This window comes from Trichechus manatus, unplaced genomic scaffold, assembly GCF_000243295.1.
Source record: "Trichechus manatus latirostris isolate Lorelei unplaced genomic scaffold, TriManLat1.0 scaffold00023, whole genome shotgun sequence".
Taxonomy (NCBI): Eukaryota; Metazoa; Chordata; class Mammalia; order Sirenia; family Trichechidae; genus Trichechus; species Trichechus manatus.
Genome location: NW_004443959.1, coordinates 20794802 through 20811169, shown reverse-complemented (window position 1 = coordinate 20811169; position 16368 = coordinate 20794802). Strand labels below are relative to the sequence as shown.

Here is a 16368-nt window from a genome sequence, read left to right as displayed (position 1 = left end):
CTCTTTTCCCCATTGTTTATATTTCTCATTTCTGTCTCTTATCTAATTTCATTCATTAATATCTCCAGGACAATGTTAATTAATCCTGCTAAAATATGTCCTCTTCCCAACTTGCTGGGACTGATTTTAAAGTTTTTTCATGATGCTGACTGCGGGTGTGAAATAAGTTTATTTTATTTTGTTAAGGAAGTATCCAAACCAAGTATTCCGGTGTGTTTATCAAAAATGGAGGTTGAATTTTATCAAATGCCTCTTCTCAATCTAGGGAAATTATTTTATTTTTCTCTTCATACCAGTTAAGAGGGTGAATTGTGTTAATAGATCTCCTAATACTGAATTAGCCTAGGACTTCTGAACTATGTCACATTGGTCATAATGCATTCCATCCATATGCTGCTTGGAATTTTCTATCACCATTCCTAAGTGATATTGGACTGTATTTTCTTTTAAATATGATCTTTAAAATGATTAAAAGTATTTGGCATCCTCTGGAATCAATTTTGTTTTTTTTTATAAAGTTGATTTTTTATTTTATACTTTTGAATTTATTTGCAAAGAGTTAGGCAATGCAGACACCATTCTTCTATTTTCTACTGTTTTTGTGTATTGTTTCCTTTATGTGGCTGTCTTAGTCATCTAGTGCTGCTATAACAGAAATACAAGTGGGCGGCTTTAACAAGCAGAAATTTATTCTTTCACAGTTGAGAAGGCTAGAAGCCCGAATTCAGGGTGCCAGCTCCTGGGCAATGCTTTCTCTCTCTGTCAGCTCCAGGGGAAGGTCCTTGTCGTCAAACTTCCCCGGGTCTAGGAGCGTCTCTGTGGAGGGACCCCAGGTCCAAAGGAGGCACTCTGCTCCCAGTGCTTCTTTCCTGGTAGCATGAGGTCCCTATTTCTCTGCTTGCTTCTCTCTCATGAGAGGTAAAAGGTGATGCAGGCCGCACCCCAGGGAAACTCGCCTTACATCTGATCGGGGCTGTGACCTGAGTAAGGGTATTGCATCCCACCTTAATCCTTTTGACATAACCTAATCTTGCCTTGTTAACCATAAGCAGAGATTAGGAAAATTACGGCAGATCACAAAATTTTGGACAACCACACAATACTAGGAATCATGGCCTAGCCAAGCTGATACACATTTTTGGGGGACACAATTCAATTCATAACAGTAGCTTATTTTTCTGTTTAATTTTCCCCTAGATTACTTTAACTAGCTAGTATCTGTTATATATTTTCTCATAAAGTCAGCTTTTGGGTTAAAGATTCACTTCTTGTTCTCTATTTTTTTCAATTTATTAATTTCAGTTTTTATTAGTTTGTTATTCCTATGCTAATTTCTTGAGTTCAATGCTTATTTTGTCAGCTTTTACTTTTGTGTGGTTATTGCTGGATGTATTTAAGGCAGTGAATTTTCCTGTTAGCATTGCTTTCTTCTTATAATAGGTCTTGGTGTATAATATTTTCATCATCCTCTAAATAATCTGTGATTAGAGTTTATATTTTATTTCTTTAACCTGGGTTGTTTTAGCCAGTATGGATATTTGCATTGTGGCCTGGGAATGTTGTCTGTAATATATCTTATTGCAGCATAAAAAAGGTGTTTTTTTTTGTTTCTGCCATTATGGTTAATTTTTGTGAATGTTCCATGGATACTTGGTAAGAACAGGCAATCTAATTTCAGGGTACAGTCTCAAAATAAATTGATCAGATTCATTTGATTATGTTTATATAGTGAATATACTTACACTTTTGGTTCCTTGATCTGCCATGCACTGAGAGAAGTGGATTAATCTCTCCTTTGTAAGTAAATTCTGTCCATTTTTAGTTTTATCCAGTATAGTTTAGCTTGGTAAATACTGAAACTTTGTTGGCTCCATTGATAGGCATAACCAATAAGTCTTCGTTTTAAATTCATTAAATTTAACATCGTGCCAAGATGTTTCCTTGCCAAACTTTGTGATCAGTCCCGTCTACTCAACCCCTGGTCCCTGGCAAATACTGATCTGCTTTCTATTACTATGATTTTCCCTTTTGTAGAATTTAATAGAAATGGATTCATATTGTATGTAGTCTTTTGTGTCTGACTTAAAGAGCAGTGAGATACATTCATATTGTTGCATTATCGATAGTTAATTATTTCCTTTTATTGGTGGGTAGTATTTCATCGGGTGATACAGCGCAGCTTTTCATCCATTCCACAGCTGAACATTTGGATTGTTTCCAGTCTTGGGCTATTATGAATAAAACCACTATGAACATCATACAAAATCTTGTGTGGACATCTATTTTTATTTCTCTTTGATAAATACCCAGGAATGAAATCAATGGGCTATATGGTAAGTGTATAATTAACTTCATGAGAAAGGCCAAATTGTTTTCCAAAGTGGCCATACAATTTTGCATACCCACAAGCAATGTATGAGCGTGCCAGCTGCTACACATCCTCGCTAACACTTGGGACTGGCAGTTGTTTTATTTTTAGCCAATCTAGATCTTGTGTAGTGGTATCTCATCCACTGTTTCAATTACTTTTTCCCTAATTGCTAAGGATATTGAGCATATTTTCATTCCTTATTTGGCATTCATGTATTTTCATTGGTGAAGTGCCTTTTCAAATCTTTTGTCCATTTGTCCATTGGGTTGTTTGTTGTAACAGTATCAGCTACTTCAATTTTTCCTTTTGTCTTTGTTATTGAGCAGTTTTATAACGATGTGCATACATGTGATTTTCTTTGTGTTTATTCTGCTTGGGATTCATAGCAATTCTTTTTTTTACAGAGAAAAAATTATAAAGGTAATGTGAGATATGGAGGATGTTACCTTCCTCAAAAGAGGCTCTACCTCTGATTATGGCAGGCAGCTAGGCTTGGGACACTTGCAATGCCAAAAAAAAAACCCAAACCTGTTGCTGTCGAGCCAGTTCCGACTCATAGTGACCCTATAGGACAGAGTAGAACTGCCCCTATAGGGTTTCCAAGCAGTGCCTAGTGGATTTGAACTGCCGACCTTCCAGTTAGCAGCCGAACCCTTCACCACTACGCCACCAGGATTTCCCTTGCAATGCCAGATTCCCTTAATTCAGTCAGAAACTGCACTAATTTGAATGAGGCCTCAGGGTTTGTGAAACTCAGTCTATTTCTGGTTTATTCTTCCTGCCCTAGTGCACTCCTTACACAGAGTGGCTCTGGCAGGGTGTGCCAAGCGCCCTCCTAACTTTTTTTTTTAATATAAGGATTAAAACATATAATTGTTTAGAACAAAATATAGAAAATAAATTTGTAAGTTCTTTTAAAACATACAAAAAGTAGAAACTATAAAGTAAAAATTCATAATCTGACATTATGTTATAACTCATAAAAAAGATATTCACAATGCAGATAACCTACAAAGTACTGGATCCAGATTATGTAAAGAACTTCTCAAAAAACAGTAAGAAAATAGTGGATAAAACAATAGAAAAATGGGGAAAATGATGAAAAGGCAATTCACAGAAGAAAGTGAAAGCTGAGTAAACATAGGAAGTAGTTTGTGCAAAACACTTAAATATCCATAAACAAAAAATAAATAAATTTTGATATATTCATGTAATGGAATACTGTACAGCAGTGAAATTAAATAAACTTGAGTTCTACGTATCAAAATGTATGAATTTCAGAAATTTGAAATGGAATGACACAAACAACTTGGAAACAAATGAATTCAATGTGTCATTTTTATAAATTTAAAAGCATGCAAGACAATACCATATACTGCTTAAGGATACATACATATATAATAAAAACATAAACAAACACATTGAATTAATGAACAGCAAATTCAGGGTGATGATTACATTTGAGTTAGAAGGAAGGGGGGTAACTGGGGAGGGTCTGAAAAGCAGGAGGTAACTATATTTTATTTCTAGCTGACTGGTGATAATGTGGGTCTTTTTCTACTTTTCTCGTCTTAAATACTGTATAATAAATTTAGAAAAATAACGTGTGTGTGTGTAGTGGAAGACTATGAAGAACATTTAAGCAGGATAAAAAGATGGAGAAGGAGGAGGTACCACTTTTAAGAGGATCGTTTCGGCTGCTGTGTTAAAGCAAGAGTTGAAGCAAGGAATTCAAATTGAAGGCTATGCCAATAACCTAGGTAGGAGCTAAAAGTGGCTTCTTTTATGGTGGGAGTGGTAGAGATAGTAAAAAGTAGTTGGGCTTCATAAATACTTTGAAAGCAAAGCCAACAGAATTTTTGGTGGGTTTGACATAGGGTGTGAGAGAGATTAAGAAAAATTAAGATGATGCCAGATTTTGTGATCTAAGAAAATGGTTGAATGGAATTTCCATTTACTCAGGGGGAGTACTAGAGGAGGGGAAAGTTTTATAGGAGGAGAAAGCAAGGGGACAAGTTGTGTTTGAGATGCTATGTCCAATAGACACATCAAGTGAGTAGTTGGACATATGAGCCCGGAGTTTAGGGAAGAGGTTAAGGCAGCAGAATAATGGGGCTAGTTTTTCATCCTGCAGATGAGTCACAGGATTATCTGCCTACTTTACAAAAGGAAAATAAGAAAAACAAAACCAAGACATTAACTTAGCAAGCATTTTAAAAACATTTATTTATGGACAACTGAACCATGTCACAACAAGTCGATTCTACTGCTAGAAAATGAGTACGGAAAAACACAACCTCATAAAGAAGAAAAGTTAATAGATGTCATCTTTTTTTTTTTTTTAATGCATGGTGTTTGAACTTCTTTGTAATGGTATATTTCTACTATAAATGTAAATGTATATGTACAATATTTGAAGGCATAAAGATAGTTTTTAAGGTTTCATATTCTAGTTAATAACTACAATTCTAATTGTTCTTTAATACCTAATAGCTGATTTTGTCTTCTCTAGTCATTTTGTAAACTGAAATGTATTAATTGATGTTCATGGCCCTATTCCTAAGACTCACAAATCAAAATAAATGCCATATTCTAGCCAGATCAAAAGTGTAGTGATGTTTGAAAATGAACACAAAGAACTGTTACCATATAAACTAGATGGTATCAACTATTACATTGTATATATGATAAAATTAGTACAAAGTATTTAACGAGATTAAGTTAACCACTTAATTATACAGAAAAAAAATCTTTTACATACTGGATTAAAAGTTTATAGAATAAACAGAAGTATTTGGTTAAGCATTCAGCTGCTAACCAAAAGGTCAGCAGTTCGAACCTCTAGCTGCTCTGCAAGAGAAAGATGTGGCAGTTGGCTTCTGCAAAGATTTAGAGCCTTGGAAACCCTATGGGGCAGTTCTATTCTGTCCTATAGTGTGGCTGAGTCAGAGTCGACTTGACAGCAATGAATTTGGTTTTTGGTATGGTGTTTTCAAACTGACATTAAACATTGCTTAACTGGCTAGCAGTTCTCTTAGTGCAGAAATATATATATGGAAACCCTGGTGGTGTAGTAGTTAAGAGCTACGGCTGCTAACCAAAAGGTTGGCAGTTCAAATCTACCAGCCGCTTCTTGGAAACCCTATGGGGCAATTCTCCTCTGTCCTATAGGGTCACTACGAGTTGGAATCAACTTGACAGCAACGGTTTTTTATATATATATATATATATATTTAATTCTCAAAGAAGAGCAAAATAAAACTTTAATTCATGGTTACATAGTTGGCTGGAAAAATGCCAGTTTGACCTCGAAGTTTTCCTTCCCACCAATCAAAATGTGAATCGGTTTTTGATATAACTGTGATCCTATCTCCAGCTTGAAATTTCAAATCTCCCGGCTGCTGTCCTTCAAAAGAATATAGGGCTGTCACCTCTGTAGGTTGCTGGGAATTGCCTAAAATGAGAAAAAAAGTATTTATTCACATTTTTTAGAGGAAATACTGGGGTGCATATATGTAAAATGCAAACTCAGCGCTTAGAGCCTGGTAGCTAAGACAAACGATAGAGCCAACGACTAAGACGCTGGCAGAATTCACAGCATTCGTTTTGTTAAGTCTTCTTTTGATTATACATCACATTATTGAACTTATATTTTTCTCCTTTCGAAAGCACAATTGTTGGGCAATAACATTTCCCACATCTCCATGAGCCCTGATGCCGCAGTAGTTAAGAGCTCAGCTGCTCGAATCCACCAGCCACTCCTTGGAAACCCTATGGGGCAGTTCTACTCTGTTCTATAGAGTCAATGAGTCGGAATTGACTTGACAGCAGTGGGTTTGGTTTTGGGTTTACGTAGGTTAGAACTGCACAGTATTATACACTTAACTATGTATTTAGCAAATGTTTGTGGTTAAAATTATTCGAATTTTGAATAAGCTATCAGATAATATTATTTACATTTTTCTCATTTAATAGAGTAGCTGTAATGGCTTCCGCGAATTACAGCCACTGGAGAAAAGCTGGTATTTATGCCCATGATTGTGTTATAGGAGATGAAATCTGGAAATCTTACTCTATACTAATGGATTTTAAGGATTCCAGCTCAGACGCTTCCAGTTTGGATGTATTTTACTGTTACATTAGCGAATATTCATATTTTTCTCTCCCCTGATGTCACAGCTGTTTTCACATCTGTACTCATTTGATCCTTTCTCTCAATATCTGATATGCAATTTAGATGAGGACAACTGGAAGCATATTTACAGATGCTTAAAAAGGATTTAACACAATATCTGGAATTAAATGCACTGTGTTGGGAAAAATACTTTGAGAATCAAACGGCTAACGTGAGTAAAAGACAGGAAAGACATCGGCTGTGAAACATCGTAAGAAACATAAAGCAAACGGTCATTTTCTGTGCACATATCTACACACTTGAATGCTTCTATGTTTCATGTAATTTTGCACATAAATTAGGCAGTTAGATTCTTGTTACATGCATCTAAGTGCAGAGATGCAGAAAACATAAGTAACGGAATTCTAAAATCAGTTATTTATTTGAACTCCTGATACTATACAAAAGAAAAAAAAACCCCTGAATTTGGACTTTCAGTAGGAAATAAAAATAGTAAACACTTTAATTACAATTAAACTACATTGACAGAGTCACTGAATTTGTAGCTCACACAAGATGGTGCTACAGTCCTTTCCAGAAAGCACGTGGTATCTAGTTCTTTGATTTCTTCTAAAGTAGATAATAACTAATATAATTACATTAGAAATACTACTAGTGTAATTAGTTTTTTCTTTAATACGGAGAATTATCCATATTTTATATTTAATTTTAGCCTAATAATTGTAAGGAACAAGGTTAAAAGAATGTCACAAAAGAAAAACTGCGACACAGTCTGGAAATAATCAATGCAAGTTAAACAACTGCTAATTACATAAAGAAAGAGTCATCACTGAATACTATGAAAATTAACTGTGACACTAAATTGATACGGACCACATACAACACAGTACTCATACTGCTTGTCACTGTCATTAGTTCAGAAGAATCTAAGTTAATGTTACAGAAAAAAAATCATTTCTGAAGATTATTCTCATCAATAATTCTATTCATGACATTCTATATAAAAGTTCAGTCTTGAATAACCAAGCCCGATCAATGAAAATCCTCAACTAACTCCATTCTTCCTTCTCCCTCGTCCCATCAGAAAGAAGCAAATGAAGGATACATGTGAATATGGGGGAATGTTCCGGAAGTCATATTCATTTCAGCTGCCAGAGACTTATACACTTGTAGCACTATTTATACAATCACAAATGAGTAAGAACGATGATTATCCTAATAATATATAGCAATCAATGTGTATATAATAAGAGCAGCTACTCTTTACTGAAAACAGCACTTTATATATGCTCCACTTATTTCACTTATTCATATTCTTTAAAATGGGGATAGTAACACTAGCTCTCTGGAGTTTCTATTAGTATCCCCATTTTAAAGAATATGAAACTGAGACTTAGGGATGTTAAGTTATTTGCCCAAGGTCAGAGAGCTAGTAAATGGTAGGGGTGAGATTTGAATCTAGGGAGTTTGTCTCCAGGCACTTCTAATCACTATTTACATTCTACTCAAACATTCTCAGTAACCACACACATATTAAATTGTGCTCAACAGATTGAACTTATATTTATCAGAGTATTTTATTTTTGTTAGGCAAATTTTCAAGGAGAATTAATATATTATCCTGGATCACTGAGTTATCCAGACTATACAAGTAATAATACTATCTGATGTTGATGATCCTGGGTACTCACTGATAACTGAATTAATCTTCACTGGTTTTAGGAATATATCTTATGAAGAATAATTAGAGGAAGAAAGATATTATGAACTAAAGAAGAGAAAGACAGAGAAGACCACATGCAGACCTGATTCAATCCCTGCCATCTGACAAACTAATGCTCACCAAGACAGGTGGTTGTCTAATTTCTTCTGAATTGCAGATTTCAAATGAAATAATGGATAAAGTAGTGATGGGAAACTTTTGGGTATAAAGGCAAAATAGATCATTTTGAGTTGCAACAGACAGCAACTAGGTTATTGTCGGGTTTGAGGAGGTCAATATCTAGCATTCTTTTCCCCCACTCAGGTTTTGAGCAGAAGTAAGACTGATGGGGTATGCTTACTGGTAGAGCTACAGAAGAATGCAAGTAAGGTGTGTGGTTACTACATATTTCTGAATTTTGACCCAATGAATCAGACAGACCTATCCATCTCATACCTGGATAGTGCAAACAGTTAAGTGCGTGGCTACTAACAGAAAGGTTGCTGGTACAAGTCCTCTCAAAGGCCCCTTGAAAGAAAGCTTGGCAATCTACTTCCGAAATATCACAGCCATTGAAATCCAATGGAGCACAGTTCTACTCTAACATACATGGGGTCGTCATGACCAGCGTCTACTCCATGACAACAACCAATGACCTGCATGAAGACAGGCACTCTTGGGAGCATGACTGTGTTCTGAAATATCAGTTCAAAGCCATGGAACTTCATGCCATATTGTCACGTGTCCCCACACCCCTAACCTAGTAAGTTCAAAGTGACTTAAAGTTTCTCTTTATTGAAAATAAATTTCCATAAGGTGAAGTTTAATATCCAAAAAAGAACTCATTAAAAAAATAAAGTTGACCAAGGAAACAAATCCTTTCATGAAGAATGTCTTGATCATCAGAAAGCAAACCCCATTGTTAGGCTAATCACAGAGCTCTTCCCTTCTTAGTGATTAAAAAAAACAAATCCGTTACCCTTGAGTAGATTTCGACCCATTGAGTTTCCATGGAGCAGCTGGTGGATTCTAACTGCCGACCTTTGGTTAGCAACCAAGCTCTTAACCACTACGCCACCAGGGCTCCTTCTGAGCCATACATTCCTTTAAATTTTATCTGCCTGTGCTTAAAATAAATCTGAAGGATCTTCGAAACCATTGGACATTTGCATTCTAATATTCCAGTTTAATTAAAAAAGAGGTTATTTAGCCAAATCAGGGCTAAAGTCAACATGAAACAGAGTTAGATTACAATCAGCCTTCAGTGATTGGCAGCTGCCCGAGGCTCACAAATCAGGGAAGCGAGGTCCATGGGGAGCATCCCTGTTGTACTTCCACTTACTTGGGGCGGCTAATTCACTCTCTCACTGGAGCCTGCATAATGTAACCCATGTGCAGCCAACACAGCTGGCCCCAGACATATTTCAGGAGACGAATCTCAGCCTTCGGAAGGTCCGCTTCAAGAAAGCAACCTTAACTAAAAGAATGCAGCCTTTGGTTTAGTTGAGCCCTTTGTTGTTGTCAAACTGTAGTGACGGGTGGTTACGCTGACTCTGGCCGCTCAAGTTGCCCACGTCATGTGCTGCCAATTCCTCAGAGAGGGGAGGTCCACAGGCTTTGGGGACCATGTTCCCGTGTGAGGATGGATGGTGAGCTAGCCAGACCCTGCCTGCTGAGGTAGACCACTGGTTCTCAACCAGGGGCAGTTCTGTCCACCAGGGCAATGTCTGGAGACATTTGGTTGTCACAACTGGGGAAAAAAAAAACCCACTGCCATTGAGTCAACTCCGACTCAAAGCAACGCTACAGGACAGGGTAGAACTGCCCCATTGAAAGTTTCCAAGGCTGTAAATCTTTACAGAAGTAGACTGCCACATCTGTCTCCCACAGAGCTGTTGGTGGGTTCGAACCGCTGACCTTTTGGTTAGCAGCCAAGGGCTTAACCATTGCGCCACCTGGGCTCCTTAATTAGGAGGAGGGTACTACTAAATATACTACAATGCATAGGTCAGGTCCCCACAGTAAAGAATTATGCAGCCCAATGTCAATAGTGCCCAGGTTGAAAAATCCTGTGACAGAAAATTATAGTATGGATGATAGGTGGGCAATGAATGTTGGCATATTGAGGGCATGGACTTCCAGGTATGGAAAAATGTTCCTTCAAGAACCCGCAGAGGCAGGTCCGGTAGATCGGACTGTGTAAGGCTCGTCTCACTGACAGGCCTGAGAAGCCTTTTGCTGGACCTTCCAAATGGCACAAAATGAAAGATCAGTGGGAGAATGCTACGTGCAGTTTGGAGGACTATCATTATGGCTGACGTCCCCGGTGTAAAGCTGTGGATTGTCTCTGTGGGTGTGTAACAAGTTTGAGAGCTAGCGCAGCGGGAGGACAGAGTGGTTGGCTTAAATGAGTTTTCAAATTAAGTATGGGTCAATCCCATGTACACTGGGACTTTTCTCTGGCAAGGATAGTCTATCAGGATATAGAGAAGTCTTTGAGTAGTTTAAGTGATTCCATAAGGGCTTTTTAAAAAATACAGTGATGTAAAGTAAGTTTTAGTTTAAAAATAGATCTTAAATCTTCTCTTTCATTTTTTTCTCCAAAATCTCATCTATGGAGGAAGGGATACAAGAAATTAATATTAATATTAACCTGGCATCTCCTAAGTATGTTGCCGTTTTAACTTACTTTAGCCTCAATGCACATCGTGTGTCTCAGTGGGGGCTGGTGGGATGCTGCGATGCTGAACAGGTTTCAGCAGAGCTTCCAGGTAACACAGGCCTGGTGATCCACTTGTGAATATGAACCCTCTGTGGATCCCAAAAGTCCAATCCACAACCAATCTTGGCAATGGCACAGGACTGAGCAGAGATTTGTTCTGTTGTGCACGGGGTCACCATGAGTTGGGGTGACTCCATGGCAGCTAATAACAACAACAATATAAAAACCAACCAACCAACCATGGGTGATGACATTATCTTCAGATGAACGGCTCTTAAATGAAAGTATTGGGATTTAAATCTAAGTCTTTGACTCCAGAATGCACTTGGTCTTTTGCTATTTACTATTAAGCATTTTCCCTTGGTGCTCTTTATGAGATATTTCTAATATATATTAGGCACCTAGGCGATAGGTACAAATTTAGAAAATCATAACGTGTGAAAAGGGTGGCGCAGTGGTTAAGAGCTCAGGCTGCTAACCAAAAGGCCGGCAGTTTGAATCCACCAGCCACTCCTTGGAAACCCTATGGGGCAGTTCTACTCTGTCCAACAGGGTTGCTATGAGTCGGAATCAACATGAGGGGCAAAGGGTTTGGTTTTTTTTGGGTATCCCAATTTAATATTACAAAGCCATTCTTTTAGGAATGCATAGCCTTTGTTCTGTTGTAGCTAACTTCCTCCCCTCCGCACCCATCCTGAACAACTTCAGAACATCTATCGACCCTGTCAAGTTTAAGACCCTCTCTGTACCAGTGCCAGCTGCCCTCAAGTCAACTTCAACTCAAGGAGACTGCATGTGTGTCAGAGTAGAACTGTGCTCCATAGGGCTTTCAATGGCTGATTTTTTGGAAGTACGTCACCAGGCCTCTCTTCGAACGTGCCTCCAGTGGACTTGAACCTCCAAACGTTCAGTTAGCAGCCCAGGAACTCCTTAATTTGCTAGATACGTAAGGCTACAATCTAATCCTAACAATCTTTAAAAATAAAAACCTGAGTAATGTAAAAGTCTAGGTGTTTATGCTACTTTAACATAAACATCTATATCTTAGCCACTTCTACTTTTACAAGACATGAACTCAAAGGTCAAACTTTTGACAATCTCAATAATCTTTAACATGGCCTTGAGCCACAAGAGTGAATAAATAAATAACCCTTTTAGAACTTTCAAATGAATTCCAGTGCGCTTAAGACCATAAGCAGAAGCCTTGTTCCATAGTGGAGGCCTTAGGCATCACATTAACTCTGCACACACACTCTATCCTTTGTACTTCTCAGGTCCGCTCAGGGGAGAGAGAGAACTATGAAGGAAAAGGCTGCCAGAAGCAGGCTCGGTTACAACAAAGCCAGAGCCTGAAGCAAGAAGACAGATAAAACCTAAATCCATCAAGAAAAGGCTGACTTCTATTCAGTGGACTCTGTTTAAGTTTCAAAATATTTTTATCTTCCTGATAGAAATTCTTAAAAAGTATTTGGCTGCCTAATTACCTTGATGTTTTATTTACATGGAATGTTGATTAATTCCCCAATACATTTATTAAGCCAGTAGTGTAAAGCTTTCTGCTTCCAGAGGCGTAACTACTCCACGTGAAGAAATGCCTACAGTATTACACTACTGTTTAACTTCTCCTCAGTGTGTGGCCCATTCACATTTGCAAACAATTTCTTGATCCTTTCAAAGAACGTTTTCTAAAGAACGCTGGAATAAGATGGGTTGAAAGGAGTATTTTTATTATAGGAAATCCTAGTAAGTTTTATGATGCAGTTCCCAGTAACGGTAAAGCATTTGAATTGAAAAGTAAAAGAAAAATAATTCCTTAAAAATATAAAATTCATGGGGCTAAAACCCAGAAAAAAATACAGTAGGAATTAAATTGTAATTTAAAATTAACAAACTTTGGCATTCTATTCCCTTTAGATATTCAGAAGCTTCTAAGCAACTAGTCTTTAAAAGATCACGTGAACATCAACCAGCAACTTACATCCTGGCTCCCAGGAGTGAACAGCATTTAGCTCTTGAGATCTGTCTGGCTCAAGTGTTCCTCTTGCATATAACTGTACTCCTTAAAGTTCTGTAATCGCTCTCATTTATCTCAAATTAAAAGTGAGCAAGAGAACAAAAGCATAGCATTTTTTTAAGGAAGTATTGTTCAAAATAATTTGGAAGTCCTATAAATCAAAGAGGGACTGAACATTTTTTTCCCAGAGATTTTTATAAAGTGGTTAAGAGCTTGGCAGCTAACCAGAAAGAAGCTCAGCAGTACAAATCCATCAGCGGCTCCTTGGAAACCCTATGGGGCAGCTCTATTGCATCCTATACGTAGGGTCATTATGAGTCGGAATTGACTCGACAGCAATGAGTTTGGCTTCTTCGATTATCAGATTAATTTGAAAGTTTGCGATTTTAAGATAGATACAAATTATTTTTAAGACAGAGACATTTTTATTTACCAACATCCTCATGATAGCTGGAAAGTGCAGGATAGAGCTTATATTCATTTCTGCTACCTGCAAAAAAATTGGGAGGGGATATATAAAACTCATTAATTTGTAGTATATAATAGATATAAAAACACCAAGTCATGCACTTGTTAAATAAATATTTTAAATTAAATGACAGAAATAGAATTATTTGATGATGCTTTAAATCAAGAGGTATGCCTGAATAAACCCAGAGAATACACTGATATAAGACATGATAAATATAAAGGAATGACATACAAGTACACAAACTGTAACTCATGGCCTGTTTAGTACATGTGTGGAAAACACAGAAACATCTCTTTACAAAAAACAACTGTAAAAGGATCTGATTTGAAAAGAAAACAAACTTGTAACTCCCAAGTCAGTGATTTTCCAAACATTTTTGCTTGAAATTAATATAATTTTTAAACAGCAGGTATTCAATTGTAAGAGCATTCCTGAGTGGTGCAAACAGCTGATCACTCAGCTATGAACCAAGAAGTTGGCAGTTCGAATCCACCCAGAGGTGGAAAGACCCGGAAAATGTTACAGTCATTGAAAAGTTACGGAGCACAGTTCTAGTCTGAAACTCATGAGGTTGCCATGAGTCAGAACTGACTCATGGCAACAGGTTTTTGGTTTTTAACAAAATTGTTCAATACAAGTTTATACAAAATTGTTCAATATAAGTTTATAGAATATTGTTCAATACAAGTTTATACAAAATTTTTCAATATAAGTTTATACAAAATTGTTCAATACAAGTTTAAATGGTAGGAAGGGGTGTTACTTTTTAGCCTATTTCAAATATCAATTACTTAAACAACGTATCTCTGTTTTAAATATATCTAAAAGAATCTACATATTCCACTGATCTGAAATCCATCATCCATTAAAGGAAATCAACAAGCTGTTTTTTAATAGTCAAAAATTATATAGTGTTCATTTTTAATTTTCAAATCATATTTGCATTCCACTTGCCCCAAAGATATTAGACTAATGTATTAATACTATATTTTTGCAGGTAACAGTTTCTGCAACAAAAAATTTGTACATAAATTTTTTTTTTGCATGTTTAGTAAGTATAAATCTCTATTAAAAATTTCTTCACAATTGAGTTACTATTATAAACATTATTGGACAGAATAAATCAAAATCTTAATTACATTATGAATTCGATAACTTACTGAACATAAAAAGTAAAATTTTATTTGAAATACATCTCTTAAGAGATGTGTGGGATGTTTTACAACTAGTTGATGTATGCCGTTGTTGTTGGCTGCTCCCAGGCATGTGTGACACCCCCTGTGTGCCGAGTGGAACTACTCCACAGGGTTTTCAAAGATGTGAGCTTTCAGAAGCAGATCGCCAGCTTGTCTTCCAAGGCACCTCTGGGTAGGTTCAAACCGCCAACCTCTTGGTTAGTAGTCTAGTGCTTACCAGTTTGTACTGTTCATATATACAGGATGACTATTGCTTATTGCTAGAATGACATATAATCAAGATAAAATTGTATCTTAGTTTTTTTGGTAGATACAGGTGCTAATAAAGCTAATTTTTATACAAACTAGAGAGTACTAGAAAGAGTTTTGTTACAGCAGTATCATTTAATTCTTTTATATTCTTTCTGAGATACCCCCCAAAAAAACTGCCATTGAGTTGATTCCAATTCACAGTGACCCTACAGGATACAGTAGAAGTGCCCCACAGGATTTCTAAGGAGCAGCTGGGGGATTCGAACTGCTGACCTTTTGCAGCCTGAGCTCTGAACCACTGCGCCACCAGGGCTTCTCTTTCTGAGACAGAGGCCAACAACAAAACCCTAGTTCTCTGTCACCAAAACAACAATAATACAGCATAATTTACAAAATAAAATAATAAAATATTACTATGAAAATGTTTTGTTTTGGCAATAAATAACTGTGATTTTAAAATAATTAACATATAATTACTATCGTATTATTATTATTATAAACACCAATGACAATTCCATTAGGTCCTTCTTCAGTTTCACTGAAAGCAAAGAAAGGGAAATCACCCCACTTACAAAAGGATCTGCTACTCAGACCATTCATTAACTCTATGCCATCATCAAAAAATCTGTATTTCAAAATGCATCACCATTCTTATACTTTGGGGGCAATGAAGCAGTAAGATTCAGAATGGTTTGCCAAAAACAAAAGCAGTTGCTGTCAAGTCAATTTTGACTCATAGTGACCCGTGTGTGTCAGAGGAGAACTGTGCTCCACAGGGTTTTCAATAGCTGATTTTTTGGAAGTAGATCACCAAGTCTTTCTTCCGAGGCACCTCTGGGTGGACTCGAACTGTCAACATTTTTGTTAACAGCCAAGTGCATTAACCGTTTGTACCATCCAGGGACTCCCAAGACGGTTTAGGGGTTTACTTTTCTTTGGAAAGTAGGAAAAGGACAATTGTGCAAAGAGAAAAGATGGAGAGGGTGGCCTGCATGTCATGTTCTCGACTGGATCTGCTTTAATGAAGAACGTATCCTGGAGCTGAAGATTCGGAAATTGTATCTCTTAAATTATCTGTGCCCAAATGCCCTTTGGTGGTCTTTGCATACCCTTAGAGATAGGTGCACACCAGTCTGAAGACCACAGACCTACGAAGCTTATGAAGAGAAGAATATTGCAATAAACATTGCTAGTGGTGAGGAGGAGGAATAAAAATATCTGAAGAGAATCTATTTTAAAAAACCAAACTGACTGGAAGAGATTTTGGATATGTGACCGGATATAAGAAAAACAAAATATGTGTAAATTAATAGATTTTTCTCCACTATAATAAGCACTCTCAAACAGAAATGGAAAAGTACATTCCATTTACCAGGGCAAACCAAAAATACAAAGTACTTAGAAATAAATTTAACAATCAAGGCACAAAAACTATGAAGTCTTGTTAAAGGACATAAAATATCTCAACAAATGAAAAGCATAAAATTGGAAGATTATTAAACTA

General features: G+C 36.8%; 1 protein-coding gene across 1 annotated transcript in view; it reads right to left on the bottom strand.

Moving 5' to 3' along the window:
- Positions 1 to 5634: 5634 nt before the first annotated feature.
- Positions 5635 to 16368, bottom strand: part of SH3YL1 (SH3 and SYLF domain containing 1) — a 48119-nt gene continuing 37385 nt past the window's right edge. The window contains exons 10-11 of the mRNA XM_023728307.1: positions 13378 to 13430; positions 5635 to 5825 (exon numbers count right to left, since the gene is read on the bottom strand). Of these exons, the coding sequence (XP_023584075.1) occupies positions 5635 to 5825; positions 13378 to 13430 (244 nt within the window). The remainder of the gene's footprint in view (positions 5826 to 13377; positions 13431 to 16368) is intronic.